Raw genomic sequence first — 22,022 nt, forward strand, 5'->3', positions numbered from 1 at the left:
AAGACAAAGTACGTAGGTATCTCATTCATGGTGATTGAACACTTTGCTTGTGACCTTTTTGCAGTTTCAAAAGAGGAACTTAAATAATTACGAATAAATTATTATAAGTTTGTTACAAGTTTAGTAAAGAAGTGGAGAGGAAGTACGGGAAGAGGGGAGTGTGGGAAACAGATTTTACAATTTATCGATATATGAGTACTGCCACCATTTTTTTTAACAACAACAGAAAAAAGCACGAAGTGGTAACTCAGAACAAGATTCAGAGTATGATCACTAGTGATGAATCAAAAGGTAGCCCCACCAGAATGCTAAATAGCTATATTAGAAGTGGAATTGACATAAATGTTAAAATTACTCTGAGAGTAGGAAATGAAGAAAGAAGAGATGTTAAGTGCATGTGAATAATAAAAAGAGAGGAAATGGTGGCAAATAGGCAATCACCAGGCAAAGATGAATAGGAAAGAAAGCATGGAGCACAAATCCCACATGAAAAAAATAATGTGAAGATGCGAAAGCTCATATGTGAAAAGGACAAAAGCATAAAATTCTATGGTGTGGTCTTTGAGGGAGACAGAATTGCTAAGCTACTATAAGAAAAATAAAATAGGCAGGAATCACAGAATTGCAGAAGGTTAGCTTAATTTCAATAAAAGTAATATATTTCAGAGGGAAAGAGCAGTCATATCACACGTAGAATAAAAAATTGCAACAGAATCGGAACTGAAAAAGAGGGCAATTGGAAAAGTGAAAATGATTATTAAAGACAGAGAAGGGTCAGAGTAATAGGTCGATGCCGTTGCATAGGATGAGGCTATGTTGTGAGGTTGGCTTCGGTAGAGAACCTCATCTGTGGCAGGAAGCTAGTGGATGCATGATCCTAGTGGCTGCCTGGCCTTCTACAGACTGGCGTTGGCCCAGTGGGATGAATCAGCTTCGCTGGCTGGCTTTTGTGGGTTGAGCCTTGGGGCATACCTGGGAGAGAGCGTTCCCTCTCTGGTGTGCTGCTAGATTATAAATAGGAGCCCCCAACATGCCCTCATCTATCCAGTACTTCTCTCTTGGCCACAGGAAATGAGGAAATCAGTTGTTGTTTTAAACAAGGAAGAGTGTGCATGTGCTCAGCTTGTTCCTCTTGTAGCTTTAGGACTGGGCTGCCTTGTCTTGTCATGAAATATATATAGTAACCAAATACAGGCACCCGATTCTCAGGTTTTTAGATTTGGACTGAGACAGGTCTTTGCTTTGGGGCTACGAGAGCTGCAGACGTTGATAATCATGTTATTTTGCTGCCTGTGGGTACAGGGAGCAAGCTATGAATAAAGTGTCATCTTAGTTGTTTCTTCACTTTAGTTTAAGACACTTAATGCCATTTCTATGGATTTGCAGTTAGTTTTTCCCTGATCTTTTGCAACACAGCATGAGATCATGTTGTGCACAGACACGATCATTCAGTTATAAAGCTCATAAATACCATTTTCTTTTCGTTCTTTCTCTGATGCAGCTTAGTCCTTTTGTCTACAGTGAGTTTGCCAGAGAGAGAAATCTTCACGTCTCGCTACTTGACCGTCTCTATGAACACTACCCTGCAGAATTTCCTTGCAGGATCTTGCTGTGTGAGAACTATCGCTCCCATGAAGCTATCATCAAGTAGGTGTGAACTTTTTCACTGTATCACACTTTTTGCGTGGCTGATGCAAGTGTCTAATAGAAAACTTTTTTTTTAAAGTCCTTTGCCATTGCAGTCTCAAATTGAAAACACTCTTCTAGAACTTCCATTATAATAAAACACTAGTTTTTATGTTAAAATGAACATAAGAACATTATTTTGTGAAGCTTAGAATGACTTATCAGGGCTTCCTTAATTGTGGTTGGTACTACCAAAGCTGCAGCCAAATTTTGAGAAAGTTGACAAAAACCGGTCTAGCTGATACAGCTAAAGAAAATGCACTAAGCTTCCAAAAAAGTTCAGACTTGGTTGGCTGATAATCATTTGATGTGTGGAAGAGATTTATTCAAAAAAAAATTTTAATGGCTTGTACAGTATGTGGTTTTGTTTTATATTACTTATGTGCTGATTTTGGACAAATCAGTTTGGAGTGTATCCAACTCACAAGTGAAAGTGAGAGTGTAAGCATCAGTGAGACTATGTTTATAATCCACTATTTGGGCTCTATTTGTTCCATGGATAAAGTGAAGACACAAGAGCATGGGTAGCCAAACTAAGGCCCGGGGGCTGGATCCGGGCCAATCGCCTTCTCAATCCAGCCTGTGGGCAGTCTGGGAATCAGCGTGTTTTTATATGAGTAGAATGTGCCCTTTTATTTAAAATGCATCTCTGGGTTATTTGTGGGGCATAGGAATTCATTCATTTCCCCCCCTTCAAAATATAGTCCAGACCCCCACAAGGTCTGAGGGACATTGGACCGGCCCCCTGCTGAAAAAGTTTGCTGATGCCTGCACCAGAGGCTGCAGTCCTATGCCCACCGCAAAGTAAACCTTGTTAAGTTCAATGAGTAGTCATGCATAGGGTGACACAGAAAAGAGTTGCAGTTGGTGGGGTGGCACAGGTGGTGTGACAATGCTCACGGGCATTCCAAACACCAAGCATCACCATTGGTTCTTGGGGGGGGGGGGAACATGCAGAGTGAAGTTTGGTCTGGATGTGGTGGCAGAAGGGTACCATTGGGCTACCCACACCCCACACTCAAAACACGCCTCATCCCCTGTGCTTGGCTCCCCCTCTCCCCCATGCTCAGTGTTCGAAAGGCAGGTGAGCAGCACCTGTGCTGCCCCACTGGCTGCTACTTGCTGTAAAACAGTTGCTTTCACCATTTATGTGAATTCTAACGGCCTTATTGATAAAGACATTTATTTCTCAGTTAAAAATATGAGCAGAGAAATGCTTCGGCAATTCAACTATAAACGTCTTTAAATGAGTGTGTTGTGTGTGTGGGGAGGTCAAAGCTCTTAGCAATCATAATGGGCCGTATGATAATTAATTAATTTTGATGTTGCAATGCCATAAAGAATCTGGAAAGCTCCAGAGAATTCTGCACAAGATTCATGGTGCGCTTAAAAGCTAAAAAGATGCGCATGTGTTCCACATCACCCGTCATGTTCGATTTTTCTTATTTTAAACATCATGCCTTATTAATGTGTACATTTTAAATACCCTTTAATACAAATTTAGTTATCAGTGTCTTTTGTCTCTTGCCCTTTGTAATATATCAGACTCTCGTCTTAGGTGCTCTGTGTTCAAAATACGTTTGAATATTGTATCATAGACAGTAGACGCATTCTCACTGGATAGGAATAGATTGTTCATCCTAATTCATATGTAGAAGTTAAATTAATCTGTCCAATGATTATTTTAAAAAGTCGGCACTCCGCAGCCCTGATCAGAAACAAGTTTTACAGAAATCCCACCTTCTTGTTTTTGCATTTATCTTCCAGGGTAGGAAAAGGAAATTTAGGCACATGAGGATGTTCCCTTTCTGTGACACTGTATGCTTTACTTATGTTTCTGTAAAATGGCTTGGTTGCTACCTAGGAACAACACCCTGCTTCATGGGACAGGATAATGAAGGAACAGAGTTCTCTTCCCACAGGGACAGGGAAAAAGGAGTGCAAACTGGGAAATAAGCTTTGCTTGCCTCCTCTTCAGCCTCATTCAGTCTTTTTGTGGGAGAGGCATGGACGTGCACAACGACCTATAGGTCATTTCTCCCTCCTCTTTTGCCATCCCCATACCATTCTTGCGAAGGAGCCGTTTTTCATTGTAAACCACCTTCTATTTATTTATCCATTTGTTTGGTGTTGAGTTTTTAAAGCAGCACATAGCTTCCATATTTTACTTTACGTTTTACTTCATTGCAGTTACACATCTGAACTTTTCTATGAGGGCAAATTGATGGCAAGTGGAAAGCAGCCAGCGCACAAGGATTTCTACCCACTGACTTTCTTCACGGCACGAGGAGAAGATGTACAAGAAAAAAACAGCACTGCTTTTTACAACAATGCAGAGGTAGCACTTTGGTTTCACCTTTAATTGCTTTCTCGATAATCATAATTTTCACTCCACTTAATCTGTTCCAGAAAGTGTTTTTTTTTGGTAAAGAGTGATTTGTTCTTTGTCTTAGTCTAAGATCCAAAAAATAGAGAGTGCTTACTGTAGTGTCGTGTTACAAAAACAATCTGTGACAAATGTGTGCAGCTTTGTTACCCGGAACATTTGTGCAATGTTCTTTCAGTGATTTTGAAATAAAGACAGTTGTATTGACCCATAAAGAGGCCACCTGCAGTGTCCTGTGACCCATTAATATGCAGCGTTTGGTGTGTGCTATTTCACATTTCAAAGTACTGTATGAATGAAAACAAATCTGTAGTGAAAAATGAAAAATCCATAAATAGGCATTAGCATTATCTAATTCAACAAGTGACTGTTAGCTTTAAGTAGCTTAGGTTCCTTACTAATTTCATGAGCCCTTCTAATAGCTTATGTAAAGCAATTATGGATACAGTATCCATCATTGCGGTGAGACACCTACAAACTATCGTGTTAAGATCATGGGGGAGGATCATGAAAATATATATGCTTCTGTTAAAACCTGTTTTGAAGTACAGTATTAGATTTTATCCAAATTATTTATACCAGACCAGAAAAAGCCAGTACTTAGCATGATTTCCCCCTCCCCTTCAAGGTGTTTGAAGTTGTAGAACGTGTCGAAGAACTGAGGAGAAAGTGGCCTGTAGCCTGGGGAAAACTGGATGACGGCAGCATAGGTGTTGTAACACCATATGCTGATCAAGTGTTCAGAATTCGGGCAGAGCTTCGGAAAAAAAGATTGTCTGATGTCAGTGTTGAAAGAGTGCTAAATGTTCAGGGTAAGTAGCACCTGCATATCTAAGGATCTGTGAACTTTGCAGAGAATCTGAAATGACCTCAAAGTTGTCAGCAGCTTACATTACTTTATCTGATGTTTTATTTAAGTTGCAACCCTAATAGCTGTTGAACATAAAGCAGCTTTTACTTCATGTTTGTACCTGGCGATAATAAAAGAATTTAGGTAATTTAGATCGTAGTTACAGTTAACGTATAGCTAAATATATAGGAAGTACTATTCCAACATGGTCTGCAAGCTGTAACTGCTGTATAGTGTCAGTGTTAAGTAGGGTTCACAATTTATTGCCAGATAGTTCCCTGTCGCTGAATACCAAATCAGTAACTCATTTTTTTGCGTAACTGCATGGGACATGCTCCCCAGTCCTATCTGTAGAGGGCTTTTCTATTCTGCCCTACAAGGGCACACACAAACACACACACAGATTCCCATTTAATGTGTAGATTGTTCCTCTGCTAAAAGAAGAAAATTTGGAAGCCTCTACATGTCTGATGCTCCATGCATGCATCATATTCTGCATATATTGTTGTGCATTGACATGGTATTTTATGAGTGGGTGGCTTATAAATATTTTTATAAATAAAAAATATACTAGAACAGGGTGACTGACATGTGGCCACCCAGATATCACCTTCCCTGACTATTGGCCATGGTGGCTGCAGGTGAGGGGGATTATAGTTCAGCAACATTTGGGGGCCACAGATTAGCAACCCCTGTTATTTCTTGGGCTCCAGCTTCATAATAGTTTTAGCCTTTTCCTGAAAATGGATTCACAGACATAGCCCTGTATTCCTATATGGAGTCCTATGGTTGAACTCTAAATTAGTATATTCCTTTGCAGTTTCACAGACTAACTAATTATTGTGAAGATTAATTGATGGGCAGTAGAAATTAACAGCCGCAGCCAAATTATCACTGTTAACTGCCCTATTATGGCCTGTCTTTTACCAATTTAGAGGGGCTTAATGGCTAAGATTAATAATGGGGATGCTTTTTTAAAAAAAGACCTGTGAACTTAATGTCACACACATTTAATAGATGTTACTGGTGAAACATAAAGGGTATAAAGCCAAAAAAGATCAAGCATAATTATTGCTAGAGTAAAAAATGAAGACTTTGACCTGTAAACGATTCTGGCTATTTCTAATGCATTTTCAAATCGTTTAAACTCCCCCCCCCCCTTTTTTTTTAGTACAAAGCCTTTTAGTTGAGCACTAATCATCCAATTGCCAGAATTACATGATTGTATGTCCAGCAAAGAAATTGGCTAAAATTATCTCAGACTTTTCCCTCTTCTTCAGGAAAGCAGTTTCGAGTGTTGTTTCTCAGCACGGTACGAACACGGCACACATGCAAACACAAGCAAACACCAATAAAACGGAAGGAGCATTTATTGGAAGATTCAACTGAAGACTTGGATTATGGTTTTTTGTCCAATTACAAACTTCTCAACACAGCCATAACAAGAGCGCAGTCCCTAGTAGCTGTGGTGGGAGACCCTATTGCTCTGTGTTCCATTGGAAGATGCAGGTACACCAAATGTGGGGTGTGAACAAACAGTGAATAGGACCGATGAAAACTTTACTGTATATTTGGTAATGGACAGTTGGCCTGTAGTTAATAAATCCATTGCCATGCTTATATGTGTGCTGTTCCCCACTAGGCTGGTTTTTGCTGACTTTCCAAACCTACTCAGATATTTTGAGGCTTAGAGAAAGCAGCATCCTTGACCCTCTATCTCTCCTGGCCTGTAGTTTAGGGCCTATCATTAATACCTAAGGGATTGCCATCTCTTCTACCAATGTATATGCTCCAACAGCGCAATCTGGGCCTAATACTGTACATAGATTCCTGGCAATGAGATTTAAGTCAGCAGCGTTTTGCTGATAAATTTAATTAGCAGCAGTAAGTGAAAGGCAGAACTGATCTATACACATTATAGATAATACACATCATGAAGCTCTTCCTGAACTGTACAGCTTCAGACTTCAGATGGAGGTAAAATAGTTTGAACCTGCCTTGTTCCAAAGCTTAATAACTATAATTTCCCAATCTGGCCTAAAAAACAAAGGGGCATACCTTTGTAACACTACACCCTAGTTGATAATCTGCAGAGCTAGACTGAGTTTAACCCCATCTTTTTACTTTCTGATTTCCATAAGCCAGAACAGTAGCAAAAGAGCCCAAATGACATCAGAGCAACTGAAATACTTTTGGTTCTGTTCATTCATGGCAACCAGGAAGCTATATGGTGCTGTTTTGTCCCCAAAGGGTGAAGTCCAGTGCCTAGGATGGAGCCTGCAAACGAAGTAATGGCTTGCAGGTTCATCTCTCCTCTCTTAGGGACAGGAGCACGCCGGGAGAAAGTAGCAGGGATTTTACTCTTTAGTAACAGTTTCACAAACTAACAAATCATAGGCAGGGGTATGTGCACAACATTTGAAAAGATTAATCTGTACACTCACTACCTCCGCATTCTCTCCCCTCCCCTCCCGAACTGAATGGCCCAGTTCAGAAGATTGTATCTTGAGCTACACATGAGGCATTTGCTCACAAGTGGAGTCTTGCAGCTTCTCCCTTGTATGAGGTGCTGGGCTCCGTGTGTGAGAAAAAGGCTCATGCATACCTCAGCTTACTGTTTCAGAGCTGTGACATTCGAGTAAGAACCAGGAGCAGGACTGGGTTAATCACCAGCTGTTTCTCCTTTGTGAGGGGAAGAACATGAGCGATAGAGTATGGGAGATTTGTATGTGAGAGCAAGGGGAACCATAGATCTTTTTCTTGGTCTCATGGAAGCAAAAATATGCTTGCAGATACTTACAGTTTCTTAATATATATATTTACATTTTTAAATCTTTTATACACTAGCCTAAGGGTTTGCTTGTGGCAGAAATTTAAATTATCATCATTAGAAAACTGTGGCCTCCATTGAAGGGATAAACTGTGGTCAGTGAGAATTTACTGGGAAAACACAAATGGAAGAGAATTCAGTAATCTCTCTTTCCTCGCATGAGATCTTCATTGTAGGGTAAAAACTGGGAATGTGCTTTCATTTCATACCGAATACATATGCACAGTGGCGTCATGAAATAGAGGCTTTATGTTTACCTACTTTGTCCATCTATCATAAGCAGATTCTATTCAAATTATGTCATTTTTACCAAAATAATGTCATTTAGATGGGTTGCATATTTTAAAAAGCCTATATATTTAAGTGAACCTCAGTTTTAGATTATTTCTCCATCACAAAAAATAAAATAAAAATTTAAGCATGCCTCTCTTTTCTTTCTGTCAGTTGTAGATAACATCCTGTTGAAAAGTACTGCTGGAGGATTCAGGCATACTTTTCATTAAGTTAAACAGGATTATAAAGGAAATGACTTCTTAAAAATGCTAAAAACCGCTTAGATGGGTCTGTTTGGCACTTGTTTCTTTTAAGATAAGGAGTATGTTTCAATTGTTACAGTCCTAGTACAAGTGTGCAATTTCTGAAGTCTACTAGCAAAGGCAAAAACCTTATAGGAGTTCCGGCACTAAGTCTTCTGTGACATAAAATGTTTTGAGAAACGCTGTCAGTAAACCTTCCTAATGGCTGAATGCTGATGTTTATTATTTTAGAAGCATGCAATACTAGGTTGTCTCATATTCAAATAGTACTGGATTCAAAGTGACTAATGGAAGCGTAGCAGTGTACTGGGTTCAAGGCTTAATTTGTAAAATTTGTATATAGCAAACAAGCAACTTAGGTATTCTTTTTCTTTTGGCTTCTTTAGGAAATTTTGGGAAAGGTTTATTGCCCTTTGTCATGAAAATGAAAGTCTTCATGGTATCACATTTGATCAGATCAAGGCTCAGCTGGAAGCTTTGGAGTTAAAGAAAACCTATGTATTGAATCCGCTGGCTCCTGAATTTATTCCACGGGCGTTGCGACAGCAGCATTCATCACACGCTAACAAACCACAGCAGTCACCACCAAAGGTAAAGTTTTACCTGGAAGAAAACTATTAAGAGCTTGCAAGGCTCAATAGGGGTACCTGTTGAGAAGTTGTATGGCTGCATGGGCAAAACTGGTAGTTCTGTTTCCCTATGTGAACAAAGAGTAGAAATGATACTGCGCTGAGGAGTTCCTAATATGACTGGGTGTGTTAAAATTGTTGGCATGTACCTGCTATGAGAGGCAAGGGAGTGCGCCTCCAGGGATGAAGTCAAAACAGCACTTGACTGACCTCCCTGGGGTGGAAGCCTGGGCATTGTGTATGGAGCTCCTGGGCTGCACGGATGACAAGGCCTTACTGATGTTGTTCCAAGGAAACCAGAGCAATAGGTTTGACACCAGTTTGGCTGCAGGAGTTGCTGGAAAGAGATGTACAAGGGACTCCACTCCGGCTTTGTGTAGGGTCCACTCCTTAGCCTTTTCTTCTTCCAAAGATATCTCACAAGGCAGTGGAGGTTTGGGATCAGAGTATTCCTTTTCCTAGATGGGCTACTTTCCCAGGTTGACGATCCGCATAAGCATCACTTCCCTCTACAGCATGTGCGGAAACCACCTTCTTGACCATTGGACCCACTATTGGTCTTACCTGCTCATTCCGCCGGAGCCTGTTTTTGCACGTAAGGGTTTGAGACCCATCGGCTACCCTCACTGGGTTTAATAATAATAATAATAATGGTAATAATTTATTATTTTTACCCCGCCCATCTGGCTGGGCTTCCCCAGCCACTCTGGGCGGCTTCCGACCCAATATTAAAATACAGTAATGCATCAAACATTAAAAGCTTCCCTAAACAGGGCTGCCTCCAAATGTCTTCTAAAAGTTTGGTAGTTGTTGTTCTCTTTGACATCTGGTGGGAGGGTGTTCCACAGGGCGGGTACCACTACCGAGAAGGCCCTCTGCCTGGTTCCTTGTAACTTGGCTTCTTGCAGTGAGGGAACCGCCAGAAGGCCCTCGGCGCTGGACCTCAGTGTCTGGGCAGAACGATGGGGGTGGAGATGCTCCTTCAGATATACTGGACTGAGGCCATTTAGGGCTTTAAAGGTCAGCACCAACACTTTGAATTGTGCTTGGAAACGTACTGGGAGCCAATGTAGGTCTTTCAAGACTGGTGTTATGTGGTCTTGGCTGCCGCTCCCAGCTAGTCAAAGCTGTTCCCAGGGTGTGGCTGCTGTTGCTTGCTGACAGCTTCTAGGAGCCTCTCCCACAAGAGGTACTACCCCTCCCTTTTTTAAAAAAATCATTTTTATTGATTTTCCAATAAAAACAGCCAATCAACATATCCGCATCATAATCTAATTAAAAACAATAAACTAAAATAAAAAAAAAGACCAAATTGCATTCCAAATTGTAATTATTAATTTTTCCGGGCTCCCCACAGTCTGGACCTCTGAAGCATATCTCCAAATCTTCATTCCTGCCTCTTCTCGGTACTGCCCCTCCCTTAACACCATATAAAGTTGTTAATACATAATCGGTTTTTTTTGCTCCAGATATAAAGCAGCTATCTAAAATGTATGGGCAATAAGTCAGCCAAAAGCTGTTAGAATTGATGTGAAAAATATAATTCAGTACTTTACACTTTGCAGGAGATGATACTAATAACAATGGTTACTTGCAGCCTAGAAAACTGTTACAGTGCAGAATTCATTTAGCATTTGCTCATTATTGCACTGCTATAGTGTTCTTCAGGAAGCCGAACATATTTATCTAAAAGGCTGTAAGAATAAAATGCTCCTATGAGAGTTGATAGTGGCAGGAATTGTGAAAACCATACAATGGCCCTTCCCTGTGTTTATGAAGAATACTATTATATTCTATATTTAGTTGTCAAGGGTTTTAATAAGACTTATTACTTGACCATGTTTGCTGGCATAATTAAAACGTGTTGTATTAGATCCTTGGAAAACAATCCCATTTTACAAGAAGACTACTCCAAATGTTATGTTTTTATCACAAGTTAATATCATTTACATTTTTTAGATTTCATTTGATAGTGCAGAAAGGAATATCTTTTGTGAACCTTTCAAAAAGAGTTATTATATTTAAAAATACTCATTTATCAAAATTCATTATTTTCTGTAACATAATTGTCAGAGCTTCCCCAAGGTCCCAGCTCACAGAGGACCAACGCCAGGTCGTCGTTATGTACAAAAGTCTTTATTGAAGTTTAGTTTCCATTTCAAAGCCGCAGCGCGCAGCTCTACGTCTTAAACCCTAGACCGTCGAAGTTCCGTCTGAATCTCCTCCCCCCTGACACCAGTTTAAGATTCTAGCCCTGCTCCACCTCTTCCTCTGCTCTCTCCTCCGCTGGGTCTTCCTGCCCGCTGAGGCATTCCCCTTTCTGGACTCTTCTGACGCTGAGTCGCTTGACTCCTCCCCCTGCCTCCGGCGGGCTTTAGGACTTGGTTCCCAGTCCTCGTTCTCTACTGTCCCGCTCGCCTGTACATTTGAACTTGGCTCTCGCGCCAACCCAGTGACCTTCCTCCTGACCGTTACACTGCTTCTATCACTGCTTCCCTCTTCCAGGATGCTGGCTGGACCTGACCTCCCCTCCGTTGCCTGACTCTCCGATGGAGGCGTGGTCAGCCCTGACTCATCTTCTCTCCCTGGTGGGGGATACGCTGGACCCGATATCTGGGACTCTTCCCCCCCACTATGCTCTGGTGGGGAAGCTGGTCCTGATCTCCAACTGCTGCTCTGGGAGTCCCCGCTGGCCCCTTGCTTCTGGAGTGTCCCCCTTGGGACCCCCCTTGCCCTGGCCACCGGCGCCCCCTTCTGTGAATCTTCCGATTCGCTGGAGAGGCTCATGGAATCTCTCGGGCCACTGTCATCTTCTCCTACGCTGCCCTCCGATTCTTCCCCTTCGCTCTCCCTTTCCTCCCTTCCCTGTGCTTCTGCTCCTGAGCCCCTGACAATAATGAAGCTTTTAAAACCTATTAATAATGCTTTCAAATGTTAGTCTTTTAGGAAACTGCATGTCCAAAGATTGCTCTTCATTTTCAAGGTCCATATTAATACAATTTCTATTTCTGCAAAAGTTTCAGTAAGGTGTACAAGTTGGAACTTTGTCATGTTGTTTTTTAATTAGAAGATAGAATCTCATAATATTTCTGACATGCGTTGTAACATAATAAAAACTGGTTTTCAGAGACACAAAGAAAATTATTTTAAAGGGTACAGTTAGTCATGAAATTAGCTGCTGAAACCTACAATCTTCCCACAGACCTATTTTCTTTCTTTTCTTACTGACAGAGAAACAGTACACGAAAAGTACATGCTAAATGATAAACTTTCAAGTTGCTAGTATACCTGAATTTTAACATAGAATCTGAGAGCCAAAGTTGGATGTTATCTACACAAAAATGTGGGTTCGATCCTATGTTTTCTGCGATAACAGAGAATGCAGGGCAGGGGTATTAATAGGATTGGCGAGATGCATGGTTTAGTTCTCCTATACCCATGAATCTAGACTTGTGTTACAAGTGGGAAACTTGCAGTAGGTTGATTAAGTCTGTTAACTAGCCTTCTGGGTTTGTGTAAAAGCCATTCTGTTACTGTATATTGTAATATATTTTAGTTTTGAAGAAACAAGAAGAAAAGCTTGGAGCCAGAGTAGTGAAAGAATAAGTCTGTGTTTAAATGGAAGATATGCTGTAGGTTAAACTACAGAGCCTAGGACTTGCCGATCAGAAGGTCGGCGGTTCAAATCCCCACGTCGGGGTGAGCTCCCGTTGCTCGGTCCCTGCTCCTGCCAACCTAGCAGTTTGAAAGCACGTCAAAGTGCAAGTAGATAAATAGGTACCGCTCTGGCGGAAAGGTAAACGGCGTTTCCGTGCGCTGCTCTGGTTCGCCAGAAGCGGCTTAGTCATGCTGGCCATATGACCCGGAAGCTGTACGCCGGCTCCCTCGGCCAATAAAGCGAGATGAGCGCCGCAACCCCAGAGTCGGCCACGACTGGACCTAGCAGTCAGGGGTCCCTTTACCTTTACTATTCATAGAAACCAACTTGTGGTATCCAACTTGTGGTATAAATCTCCAATCCTACATTAACCAGATAACCTGCCAGGGTGTTACTATCATAAGAGTCAGAATAGGGCTTTAGTTCTAATTACTGTTCGAATTACTGGAAAGGCAAGCCAGTGTTTTAAACCAGGGTTTTCCAAACTTGGGTCTCCAGCTGTTGTTGGACTATAGTTCCTATCATCCCTAACTAGCAGGACCAGTGGTCAGCGATGATGGGAATTGTAGTCCAAAAATAGCTGGAGACCCAAGTTTGCAAAACCCTACTTTAAATGTTGCTGCACTCATTTACCAAAGAAGAGTGAAAGACTTGTGCCAGGTAGTAATCTATAATCAAAAGAGACTATCTTGGCCCAGGTAGTAGTGACCTACTTATAAATGTGTAGCAAATCTAAACACAGTGAAATATTTGTAATATGAATTGTAGAATAATTTATCCCAAAACTCCCTTCTTTGTAGCTGCAGTCAGCAAGTCAGAAAGAATCAAGCTGAATGTAGATAAAAGTCAGAGCATGGTGGGTTAAAAATAAAAACACTTTTACTCACTTTTAAAATAAGTCTATTTGATCCAGAAATCGCTGTGTGACCACAGGCATAGAACTCTGCAAGGCTATTTTGAAGAACAAAACTGCATTAAAAAAAATCACCAGGTGGTGCAGTGTTAGATGCAGATAAAACAATGAAACAAGACAGGCTTTCAAATCCATTTGTTCACAGACTTGCTGTTTACATTTGGAAATAAAGCTATTTTAAAGTGACTGTGATAAACGTGGCAAAACAAATGTCAAAGTCTCTCTTACGGAAAAAGTTGTTAAGTAAACCATACATGTGTAAAGAAATCACAATACTAGATTAAATAATGTTTTAGTGTCTGGTCTTTGAAAATATCGTTTGCTTTCTTAGTTTATGAACACTAACAAACCATTATCTTTGTTTAATAGGTAGTGAAACGGTTTATAATCTTTTCTTAATCCGTTTTATTTGTAGTTCACCTGTCTATAGACAGAGTACTGATTAATTTGTTCAGATTGCTGCAAAATTGGATAGAATTTGCCTTTTCCCTGGGAAGTTCATGTTCTTAAGCATCAGTGAGTTTTCACATTTGATGCTTGGCCACATATTGATAAGCAGGCATCAGTATCTTCTATGAACAGCAGATATATTGCTTATTTAGAAGATGGCTATGGATCTGAGGTTAGTTGCATCATGACCTCTGACTTTTATGTTTGAGCAGCCTCTGACATTGGCACCCTAGATTATACTATTTGGCCATTGGTTTGTCTTGCCATCTGCACATATTCAGCTGTAGTGTGTAAATATGCTCAGAAAGTGAACAATATTAGATATGTCTGACTTGACAAAATCTGCTCATATAATAGGGAGAATATTTTACAACAGTGTTCAGTTAGATACATGTTATTGTTCTTTCATGTATCAGTTGAGAGATTGGGCTGGCTGTGCTCTCTGTTGTGTCTGAGATATTAAATTGAGCACATGGAATTTTCTCTTCAGTTTCTAAAATGATTGCATGAATTTGTATGGATTTACTTATATATTTATGATATTTTTGTATAATCCTCAGGGCACCCCACAGTCCTATGAAATGTTAGGTTAAAATATAGTGTCTGGACTGAGATCGCCCAACAAGCATTGTGGCATAGCAGGAACTTGAACCAAATTGCAACATACAAGGACAATAAATAAAATTTTGTACAGTTATCTCTAATCTTGACCCCTTAGCATTGGGTAGATTCTAAATATTTATCAGAACTTAAAGTCTTGTCTTTTGAGGTGCTTCCTGAATAATATAATTATCTCATTTAATTAATAAAATCTAATTAATTCACTTTGGAGGAAAGCCCAAGTCAGTATTATTTCTTGTATAGTGTTATAGTTACCTAGTTCTTACTGAAGCAGAACTAAATGTTTCATGATATACTAGTTTCACCTTCGAGTTCGCTTAATCACTTGTGCATTCAAAAGGCTAAATTTTCTAATTTATCACACTAGTTACTAGTTTATTTAGAAAATATCAATTTCTCAGTTGCAAGCTTGTGACCTATTTCATTTTTATTCTTTCATTTTTGTGTAATACGTATAGCTTCTATCACTTATTAAGCCTCTGTGTGCTATATAGAAATTAATATTGATATCTCAAGTCCACAACTCTCCATAAGCAGGGAGATATAACTGGATACAGTGGTGCCCCGCAAGACGAATGCCTCGCAAGACGGAAAACTCGCTAGACGAAAGAGTTTTCCGTTTTGGAGGTGCTTCGCAAAACGAATTTCCTATGGGCTTGCTTCGCAAGACGAAAATGTCTCGCGAGTTCCTGCGGGGTTTTTTTCCTCCCCCCCTTTTTCTAAGCCGCTTGTCCGCTTATCCGCTTATCCGCTTAGCCTCTAAAAGCCGCTAATAGCGCTAATCCGCTAAGCCGTCAATGGGCTTGCTTCGCAAGACGAAAAAACCGCTAGACGAAGAGACTCGCGGAACGGATTCTTTTCGTCTTGCGAGGCACCACTGTACAACCTTTACAACTCATTTTATACTAAGTTATATAGCTAGAATGAATTTATCACTATTTTTTTTTAAAGGTGAAAGGCCACCACCATAATCAGAACGACCATTTTCAAAGTGATGGAATTGGTAAGCACCTGGTGAACTATTGTTGGTGGGGATCATTGCTGATTGGTTTCAAATATGCTTATTTTCTCAGTGGAAATCAATGTTTTTGGGTGGTGAGAGGGAGGGATCGCAAAACAAGGATCTATGGACCTGTTTGGAATGTTCCCCATGAATTGTCATAAGGAAGTGTTGTGCTTCCATACTCCCTCCCTCCCTGTGGGGATAGGGAATTAGTGACCAGATGAAATATCCCATAGCATTTGAGGCGTCTTCCCTGATTCTCAGAAAGAAAACTGAAGGAATTTTAATTTCCCAGGATTGGTGGAGATCCAGAACACAGATAATAGAGGAACCCCTCCATTTGTTTCCTCTTGCAATGTGTTTACAGAGGAGTGGGGAATGAGTGGCATCAAGACCCTTTCCGTCTTTCTCAGAGATCCTTCTAGTGAGGAAGGATAAAATCTGAATAGGCTATCAGTGTCTTTTAGTGTTTATGTCAAGCATATTGATTTATGGCCTTGTTTAAACCTGGTGGTTACTAGCATGGCCCAGTTATCTTTATTATTATTATTATTATCCTCATTAATAATAGTTTTATTAGACTTTATAAAAAGAAATACAAAACTTAATCTCAGATATATTTTTTGTCCAACATTAATTTAAGTTAGACAAAAACATGATGAAAAGGAAAGAGAGAGAGAAGAAAAAAGAGATAGAAAAGAGCTTGGTATATTAGCAGGTTTTAAGATTAACCAGCAGAAAATGAAAATACTATCAAAGAATATGACAACAGAAAACCAGAAGGCTTTGATGGAAAAAACAGGGTTTCATATCTAGCTTGATTATTAAAGTCCACATAATAGTTGAGTTACAGATAGGTAGCCGTGTTGGTCTGCCATGGTCAAAACAAAATAAAAAAATTCCTTCCAGTAGCACCTTAAAGACCAACTGAGTTAGTTGGTCATGCACACGATAGCTCATACCTAGAACTAACTCAGTTGGTCTTTAAGGTGCTACTGGAAGGAATTTTTTTATTTTGTTTTGATAATAGTTGAGATAATTCTATAAACTCTATAGAGAAAATAAGGACCTCGCTGAAATGCTAGCTATATTTTCAACAGGAACCTACTTTTCCTACAAAGTATTGGGCAAATATTGACAAAGTATTGGGGAGAGTTCATAACCTTCACATCCATGTTGGATTTTTGTTTGTTTGTTTATTTTCCAGTTCAGCCCAATCCTTCTGTTTTAATTGGAAATCCTATCAGAGCCTATACTCCTCCTCCCCCTCCTCCCCCTCCCTCTGGGCCTCATCCCAACCTTGGGAAATCTCCTAGTCCAGTTCAAAGGATAGATCCTCACACTGGGACAAGCATTCTTTATGTACCTGCTGTTTATGGAGGAAATATGCTCATGCCTGTGCCTTTGCCCGTAAGTATACCCTTTCATGTTGATGACATCCTCTTCCATTTGAAAATGCTTGGTCGGGGCTTTTGGGGAAAATATTACAGTGCACATATATATTCATAGAAAGTGTTAATTAACCACCACATTCTTCAAAGTTAGAACTACTTAGGTAGTGCCCAAGGCACAATGAGGTTACGAGATGCAAATGGAGCTGCCAGGTTTTCAGCCCATGGCTGTGCTCATAGCAAAATCCTTCTAAGGCCAAGTGTTTAACCAGTAAATTTTACTTTGTTTTGATGTATCAGTAACTTTTAATATACAGTAGTACAGTGGTGCCTCGCAAGACGAAATTAATTTGTTCCGCGAGTTGCTTCGTCTTGCGATTTTTTCGTCTTGCGGAGCGCGGATTCCCCGGGTATGAACTGTTTTACGAAAAAGGAAGCAAACCCGCAAGATGTTTTCGTCTTGCGAAGCAAGCCCATAGGGAAATTCGTCTTGCGAAGCACCTCAAAAAACGGAAAACCGTTTCGTCTAGCGAGTTTTTCGTCTTGCGAGGCATTCGTCTTGCGGGGCACCACTGTACCTTGGGTTAAGTACTTAATTCGTTCCAGAGGTCCATTCTTACCCTGAAACTGTTCTTAACCTGAAGCACCACTTTAGCCTATGGGGCCTCCTGCTGCTGCCGTGCCGCCGGAGCACGATTTCTGTTCTCACCCTGAAGCAAAGTTCTTAACCTGAAGCACTATTTCTGGGTTAGCGGAGTCTGTAACCTGAAGCGTATGTAACTCGAGGTACCACTGTATCAGTTTTGATATATTGTTTTGATATATCAGTAACTTTAACTTTTAGGAGCTCATTCTGTTCAGACCAGGGGTCAGCAAACTTTTTCAGCAGGGGGCCAGTCCACTGTCCCTCATACCTTGTGGGGGGCCAGACTATATTATTTTTTTTTGGGGGGGGGGAATGAACGAATTCCTATGCCCCACCAATAACCCAGAGATGCATTTTAAACAAAAGCACACATTCTACTCATGTAAAAACACCAGGCAGGCCCCACAAATAACCCAGAGATGCATTTTAAATAAAAGCACACATTCTACTCATGTAAAAACACCAGGCAGTCCCAACAAATAACCCAGAGATGCATTTTAAACAAAAGCACACATTCTACTGATGTAAAAACACCAGGCAGGCCCCACAAATAACCCAGAGATGCATTTTAAATAAAAGGACACATTCTACTCATGTAAAAACACGCTGATTCCAGGACCGTCGGCAGGCTGGATTGAGAAGGTGATTGGGCCGGATCCGGCCCCCAGGCCTTAGTTTGCCTACCCATGGTTCAGACTAGATGATCCTTTATAATATTTTTTGTTAATGAAAACAGAGCCATGTTAACTTTTTGTTCTGAGACTTTCTCATCAGCCCTCTGGGAGCCAGTGGCAGAGACAGCAGCTTTTAGAGGAAGAGAAAACAGAAGCCCCTGCCATGGTCAACCCCTTCCCTGCACTGTTTCAGGAGTCGAAAAATGGCATCAAATGGGCTGCGCCCAATTTGCCTCCTAGGAATGTGATAGAAAATTTGGATATATTACTTAGGTCTGTCTCTGGGGTTTCTTTCTACAGTGGTGCCTCACAAGACGAAATTAATTCATTCCGCAAGTTTTTTCTTCTTGCGAGTTTTTCGACTTGCGAAGCACGGTTTCCCATAGGAATGCATTGAAAATCAATCAATGCGTTCCTATGGAGACCGTCCGGGAACAGAGGGGAAGCGCCGCGCGCCTTCCCCTCTGTCCCTGGACCTGTTTTAAAGCAAGGGAAGGGGCAGCGGGGAGAATCGCTTCTCCCCGTTGCCGCCCCTTGGTTCAAAAGGGGTCCGGGGAGAGAGGGGAAGGCGCGCCCCGGAGATTGAGGGGCTGGCAACGGGGAGAAGCAATCTTCTCCCCGCCGCCCCTTGCTTCAAAAGAGGTCCGGGGACAGCGGGGAAGACGCGCTGCGCTTCGTTTTGCAAAGCAAGCCCATAGGGAAATGCGTCTTGCGAAGCGGCTAAGAAAACGAAAAACTCCTTCGTCTAGCGAGTTTTTCGTCTTCCGAGGCGTTCGTCTTGCGGGGTACCATTGTACTTCTTTACTTGAGAAATAGAAACCTATTATCCTTTTCTGAGCTATTGCAGATGTAACACTGCCATACAGAATAGATTTGAAGCAGGCTTTAGGCTCGCATATAACCCCCCCCCCCAGCCTCCTCTTCTACACTCTTGCATTTGAACAAGACTAGGGTATGGCGTAATACGGACTATGCCCACGGTGCTGTCAACTTCAAAACTTTGGTGTATGCTTGACAAAATTGGGAGGAATGCATAAGCCAAAGAATAACTGCTTTTCAACCCGCAGTTAAGTCTCGGGGTCACTTAAAAACAGGAACTGAACAGAACCCTGGAGTGTCACTATTTGCAGGTCAGCCACCTGAATTAGTTCTGCGTGTGTTGATTGAATCAACGGCACTCAGTTTTGCCACCGTTGATCCCTGAACTGGCTGGTGTGATGGGCATTGTTGTATTACAAAACATCTGAAGGGCATGCCTTAAACATTTCGTTCCATCTGTATACTTGAGGCCAAGCACCTATAATATTTTCCTGTTTCTTCACTTGTTTTGGTGCCCCCATGCCCGCATATGGAGAGGTCTGACACTCCCGGTTTTCAAAATGCTAAACTCAGCAAGGATAAATAAATCAAGATTGCTCTGTGTTTATATAAAATGCACACTCCATTTCATGTCTGTTTGTGAAATCCTGTTCATGACTTCTATTTTGGGGCTTGCTATGAACTTCTATTTGGAGATATTCCTGCTCAGCCCATCTGGTACCATTTTTCTTTAACATAGCAAGACCATTGGCTTCCATTCATTTTAGACGCAGTTTTTCCCCCTAACTAGGTTACCAGAAGGCAGCATTTAATGGTTACAGTTAAATGAAATATGAAGCTTAGCAGCTGCATCTTTGTAATGCAGTCTTGCTTTCTATTAATATCAAACAAAAATAATCAAATATTTGTATTTTATTTAAATGCAATGTTAAAAGGCTGTTAGGTGGATAGGCTTATACATTACTACATTACTACTACCTGTACTTGGTGAGATATCACACAAAGAAATATATTCACAATTATTTGTGGTTCTACTGATTTTAATTTTAAGGAACAGATGATTCAAGGCTAAAGTCCATCTGTGAAGGTTTCAAAAGATTTTCAAACAACCGTTTAATAAGATTGAAAGAATATTTTAAAGCAAATCTTCAATGAAAGTTGTTGTCTACTATCATTAGGGGCCAATGTAGATGTAATGCTGTTGGTTTGTTAACCGTGGTTAAAAGACAGTAAGCTACCCTCTGGTATGTAACCCAGCCCACCGGTATAGTTGCTCTTCTCCAACAATATGAACCAAAGTCAAGGCTAACTAAAAGCTGTGCTTTGTTTTCCTTTAAAAAAAATGTTTTGGGGTACTCTCATTTTCCTACTCATATTGAAATACTGCCCCTCAGTGAGGCCAAACTTAGATTCACAAAACGTTTAGGGGTATGCATCCCCATGCGTCCCCCCAGAAAAAAAGCACTGACTAAAAGTATCCTTAAACCAGGATCTGAAACCCATTTTAGCCTGTGGGAAGAGAGAGCATGAGTTCCAAATCCTGGCTTCCCTATATACTAACCAGATTGTTTACAGCTGTACCACTTCACTGCCATATATATCAGCCCATACATCATCTGGTTCAGAAGTGGACAACTTCACCTTTTTTACTGTAAGCCTGAGAGCAGGGAATGCCTTGCTTTTGTTGATCGGCAACCTGCTCCAAGAGCCTTTGTTTGACTGAAGTGTGGGATAAAATTATTTCAATCGATTACCGTATTTTTCGCCCTATAGGACGCACTTTTTCCCCTCCAAAAATGAAGGGGAAATGTGTGTGCATCCTATGGGGCGAATGCAGGCTTTCGCTGAAGCCTGGAGAGCGAGAGGGGTCGGTGCGCACCGACCCCTCTCGCTCTCCAGGCTTCAGGAAGCTATCCGCAAGCCGTGGGAGCCCGGCACGAAGTCGTGCAGCTCTCCCACGGCTTGCGGAGAGCTGCCTGCAGGCTTTGGGCTTCACGCAGCTCTCGGCAAGCCATGGGAGAGCTGTGCGACTTTGGGCAGATATCTGCAAGCCTGGGGAGACCGGCGCAACTTCCCGCCGGGCTCCCTAGGCTTGCGGATAGCAGTCTGTTCTGGGGGGCTGGGGTCGGGGGAAGCTCGGGCTTCCCCCGCCCCAGCCCCGCGCCTGGGGGGTGAAATAATTCCCCCCCCCTTTATTTCCCCCCAATAAAAATAGGTGCGCCCTATGGGCCGGTGCGCCCTATGGGGCGAAAAATACTGCAAATAAAACTGTAATTTGGATTCTGTTAGGGGCTATGCTACTTGGGTTATGGCTGACCTAGCCAGAAGTAAAACAGCAGCGGCAAATGGCACACAGTGGTATAAAAATCTCCCTTAAGGTTGCTCGAATGTGTAGGAAGGGAAGGGTTGCACAGGTTGGTGGCAGAGTGCATGATTTGCACACTGGAAACTCCAACTTCAATCCCTGGCATCTCCAAGTAGGGCTGGGAGAGAACTCTTCCAGAAACCCTGGAGAGCCACTGCTGGTCAGTGAAGACTGAGTTAGATGGGCCCAGTGGTCTGACTCAATATTGAGGCACCTTTATTAGCACGGGCGGGACGCAGGTGGTGCTGTGGTCTAAACCACAGAGCCTAGGGCTTGCTGATCAGAAGGTCAGCAGTTCAAATCCCTGCGACGGGGTGAGCTCCCGTTGTTCGGTCCCTGCTCCTGCCTACCTAGTAGTTCGAAAGCACGTCAAAGTGCAAGTAGATAAATACTGGCGGGAAGATAAACGGTGTTTCCGTGCGCTGCTCTGGTTTGCCAGAAGCGGCTTAGTCATGCTGGCCACATGACCTGGAAGCTGTACGCCTGCTCCCTCAGCCAGTAAAGCAAGATGAGCGCCACAACCCCAGAGTCCGCGACTGGACCTAACAGTCAGGGGTCCCTTTAC

The 22,022-nt window shown here is 41.7% G+C and overlaps 1 protein-coding gene across 3 annotated transcripts in view; it reads left to right on the plus strand.

Moving 5' to 3' along the window:
* Nucleotides 1-22,022, plus strand: part of HELZ (helicase with zinc finger) — a 122,547-nt gene that overhangs the window by 72,815 nt on the left and 27,710 nt on the right. For all 3 annotated transcript variants that reach the window (XM_081849492.1, XM_081849491.1, XM_081849493.1), the window contains 7 exons: nt 1,502-1,647; nt 3,877-4,024; nt 4,701-4,884; nt 6,203-6,431; nt 8,675-8,879; nt 15,511-15,562; nt 16,770-16,972. In XM_081849492.1, coding sequence (XP_081705618.1) covers nt 1,502-1,647; nt 3,877-4,024; nt 4,701-4,884; nt 6,203-6,431; nt 8,675-8,879; nt 15,511-15,562; nt 16,770-16,972 — 1,167 coding nt within the window. The remainder of the gene's footprint in view (nt 1-1,501; nt 1,648-3,876; nt 4,025-4,700; nt 4,885-6,202; nt 6,432-8,674; nt 8,880-15,510; nt 15,563-16,769; nt 16,973-22,022) is intronic.

Source organism: Podarcis erhardii, assembly GCF_964252035.2.
Source record: "Podarcis erhardii genome assembly, chromosome: 2".
Lineage (NCBI taxonomy): Eukaryota > Metazoa > Chordata > Lepidosauria > Squamata > Lacertidae > Podarcis > Podarcis erhardii.